At 39.3% G+C, this 4,195-nt stretch overlaps 1 protein-coding gene and 1 pseudogene across 1 annotated transcript in view; one reads left to right on the top strand and one right to left on the bottom strand.

Annotated features, from left to right (window-relative positions):
• Positions 1-7: 7 nt before the first annotated feature.
• On the bottom strand, positions 8-1,686 carry LOC103068346 (selenoprotein O pseudogene; annotated as a pseudogene).
• Positions 1,687-1,692: 6 nt separating this feature from the next.
• The window catches only part of LOC103068894 (protein kinase C-binding protein NELL2-like), a 25,224-nt gene continuing 22,721 nt past the window's right edge, over positions 1,693-4,195 (top strand). The window contains exon 1 of the mRNA XM_007454520.1: positions 1,693-1,933. Within this exon, the coding sequence (XP_007454582.1) occupies positions 1,693-1,933 (241 nt within the window). The remainder of the gene's footprint in view (positions 1,934-4,195) is intronic.

The following is a 4,195-nucleotide window of genomic DNA, read 5'->3' as shown; positions in this document are numbered from 1 at the left end:
TTTCTGCTTTTTGCACTGCGGATTCTGCCATCCAGTTCTTCAGCACGTATCTAGGATTAACAGTTGTCATTCTTTTTCTTCTTTCAGAATCTGAATCATTCATGTTACTCTTCAGTCTCAAAAGGTACTGGGACACCCAGGCAGGAAGTAGTTTGTGCTTTGAGATCATTTTCGGTGCCCAGAATTGCTGAGCTCCTGTAACTGGCTTTGAGTGATCTCACTGAGCTGCCGAAATGTCATTGTAAAGTTAGCTTCTGTCTCTTCCATGAGATGTAAAAGAAATGCAATTAAATCATCATCACCCTTGCTTTTTCCAAGTAATCCCAATTTGGCTTTGAATAATTCTCTAAATCTTGTATCATAAAGAATGGGATACCCCTCAAGAATCTGAGCAGCAAGTTGCTTTTGCCTAGGATCCAGTAATGGGTTTAGAGCTTGTAACAACTTGTTTAAATTAAACATTCCAGCATTAGCCTGGTTTCCTATTTTTATCTTCTTTCATCATCAGATGTGTTTGGTACAAAATCTGGATTATAGGCGTCCATAAAACCAAATGGACCATAGTCAATTGTAATGGATAACAAACTGAAGTTATCAGTATTACAAACACCATGAGCAAAACCAACAGACATCCACAAGGCAATAAGCTGTGCCGTCTCAGACACCACAGTAGAAAAAAAAATCCAAATATCTGTTAGGTTCCTTGACACCTACTGAGGGGAAGTGTTCCTGTATGATGAAGTCTAATACCATCCTTAGTAAATCCAATTCACCATAATGATCCAAAATTTCTAACGATCCAGTTCTAAACCATGATTTTGCAACACGCAGCACTACTGCACCTTGTTCTTTCACAACGTTTCCATTGTAGAACTGATCTGTCCATACTGCATCATCACTTACAACCGGACTTGCAGCTCTGCTAGTGGGAATTCTGAGATAGTACATAGCCTCACTACACAAAAATTCTCTCATGGAGGAACGAAGCACAGCTCTGCCGTCGCCATTTCGGGAGTATGGGGTTTTTCCTGAGCCTTTTAATTGGAGCTCCCACTTTTCACCCTGTCTGTTCATGTAAATTCCAATAAGATGGGCTCTTCCATCCCTGAGCTGATTTGCCCATATCCCAAACTGGTGGCCCCCATATCTGTGAGCCAATGGAATGGATCCAAGTACTATCTTTTTGCCACTTACAAGCTGGATAAAATCATCTGTTTCTGAGACAGATAAATCAAAGTCCAAAATATCTTCTAGCACTTGCTTTGAAACTGCTACAAGATGTACTCTTGCTTTGAAAGGAGTGGGGAAGGCAATTGAAAAAACACAGTTTTTCACTTTACGCACATAATTTTCTTTAACAGGATCAATTGGCAACACAGCTATAAGGTTTTCAGAGGAGAGCGTCCAAAAGTCGAGACACGAGGCTAATCTAACTTCTCTTTCTCAATAGCCCTGCTCGGGGTTTGACTTGTTACTGTAAAGGTGCAAAAGGCTGGCACTTCCTTCAAGGCCAGGTCGCCATAAGGAGCAGACGATGGCGTGGCAGTTAACACCCAAGAGAAACAGCCGCGGAAACTGAAGCCTTCGGATTAGGCAGCAAAACGGGAGCCCGATCCTTCGCGTCCTACTTCTTCCTAAATACGCAGAAGGAAAGTTCATGATTGTTCGTCGGGCGCCCTGGGGCATTTCTAGATGACAGCCGGTCTAACACGGGTGCATTTTTGCGGAGATTGCCTGAGGCACCAGCTGGGCGGGGTCGGGGGAGGCCGCTCCCCAGGAGGAAGATCACGCTGGATTCTCCAGAGCCAGCCGTGGGTGGGCGGGTTACGAGGGGGTCCAGCCGCCCCACCGCCGCTCAGTCCCCTGCGGCCCCTCCTCCACCTCCCGGGCGGGAAGCGCCCTCGGGAGGTCTGGTTTTTATGTTTTTTCCCCTGTAACTGATTTCTAATCTCATAGCGTTGTGGTCAAAAAAGGTGCTTGATATGATTTCAATTTTCTTAAATTTACTGAGGCTTGATTTGTAACCCAAGATGTGATCTATCCTGGAGAACGTTCCGTGCGCACTTGAGAAGAAAGTGTCATCTGCTGTTTTTGGATGGAATGTCCTATAAATATCGGTTAAATCTATCTGGTCTGTTGTGTCAGTTAAAGCTTGTGTTTCCTTATTAATTTTCTGTTTGGATGATCTGTCCATTGTTGTAAGTGAGGTATCAAAATCCCCCACTATTATTGTGTTACTGTTGACTTCCTCTTATATAGCTGTTAGCAGTTGCCTTATGTATTGAGGTGCTCCTATGTCGGGTGCATATATATTTATAATTGCTATATCTTCTTCTTGGATCGATCCCTTGATCATTATGCCGTGTCCTTCCTTGTCTCTTGTAACATTCCTTATTTTAAAGTCTATTTTATGTGATATGAGTATTGCTACTCCAGCTTTCTTTTGATTTCCATTTGCATGGAATATCTTTTTCCATTCCCTTACTTTCAGTCTGTATGTGTCCCTAGTTCTGAAGTGGGTCTCTTGTAGACAGCATATATGTACATCTTGTTTTTGTATCCATTCAGTGAGCCTGTGTGTTTTGGTGGGAGCATTTAATCCATTCACGTTTAAGGTAATTATAGATATGTATGTTCCTATTACCATTTTCTTAAATGTTCTGTGTAATCTTGGCTATAGGTTCTTCCCTTTCATCAGTTTAAATACATCATGCCACTCCCTTCTGGCTTGTAGAGTTTCTGCTGAGAAATCAGCTCTTAACCTTGTGGGAGTTCCCTTGTATGTTATTTTTTGTTTTTCCCTTACTGCTTTCAATAATTTTCCTTTGTCTTTAATTTTTGCCAATTTGATTACTATGTGTCTTGGCATTTTTCTCCTTATGTTTATCATGTATGGGACTCTCTACACTTCCTGGACTTGGGTGGCTATTTCCTTTCCCATGTTAAGGAAGTTTTTGAGTATAATCTCTTCAAATAATTTTTCTCTGTTCCTTTCTCTCTCCTCCTTCTGGGACCCCTATAATGTGAATGTTGTTGCATTTAATGTTGTCCCAGAGGTCTCTTAGGCTGTCTTCATTTCTTTTCATTCTTTTTTCTTTATTCTGTTTCACAGCAGTGAATTCCACCATCCTGTCTTCCAGGTCACTTTTCTGTTCCTTTGACTCAGTTATTCTGCTATTGATTCCTTCTGGTGTATTTTTCTTTTCAGTTACTGTTATTGTTCATCTCTGTTTGTTCGTTCTTTAATTCTTGTAGGTCTTTGTTAGACATTTCTTGCATCTTCTCTATCTTTGCGTCCATTCTTTTTCCGAGGTCCTGGATCATCTTCCCTATCATTATTCTGAATTCTTTTTTTGGAAGGTTGCTTATCTCCGCTTCATTTAGTTGTTTTCCTGGGGTTTTATCTTGTTCCTTCATCTGGTACATAGCCCTCTGCCTTTTCATCTTGTCTATCTTTCTGTGAATGTGGTTTTTGTTCCACAGGCTGCAGGATTTTAGTTCTTCTTGCTTCTGCTGTCTCAGTATTTTTAAAGTTGGAATTTCTGTATACTATAGTAGGTTTTTCAAAGTAGAATATATACTCTGTATGTATATATTATGTATATAATGCAGGAGTCTTATATTATGATAAAACTATATGTAAAAATGAATTCCAAAATTCTATACTATCATTCAATTGAGAATAGTTTCTGCACTGGGAAACCCAGTATAGATAACAAGCAGGAAAGTTAAGTTCAAATTAATTCAGATCTCATAGGATAGCAAAAGGTAATAGTCCATTATGATGTTTTTGCCTATATATTTCTCCAAGCATGACAAGTACATGCCAACCATTGTCGTAAGCAACTTTTTATTCTATTTCTTCATTGTTAATGTACTTTATTTAAGGGTACATATTTTCTTTGTACCTATATATCTTCTTTTCTTTGTCTTCTGCATCAAATCCAAGGACACTGTCTGCCTTTAACCAAACAAACAAAGAAACCTGTTAGCAGAGCTTTTATTTTAAATGTAAGGCAAAATGAAATGATTGTAAAAATCCAGCCATTGCCATTAACAGAATAGTGTCCTTATATTAGTGGATATTTAAAGGGTAATATATATAAAATATATATATAAATATAGTGGATATTAAAAGGGTAGTAAGAGGTATTTGTAAAGATTGTGGTCAAAGAGACCAAACAAAAAAAAAAAA

Source organism: Lipotes vexillifer, unplaced genomic scaffold (genome assembly GCF_000442215.2).
Source record: "Lipotes vexillifer unplaced genomic scaffold, Lipotes_vexillifer_v1.1 scaffold1506, whole genome shotgun sequence".
NCBI classification, from domain to species: Eukaryota; Metazoa; Chordata; class Mammalia; order Artiodactyla; family Lipotidae; genus Lipotes; species Lipotes vexillifer.
The sequence above is the reverse complement of the archived record's forward strand: the minus strand, read 5'-3'. Positions and strand labels throughout refer to the sequence as shown.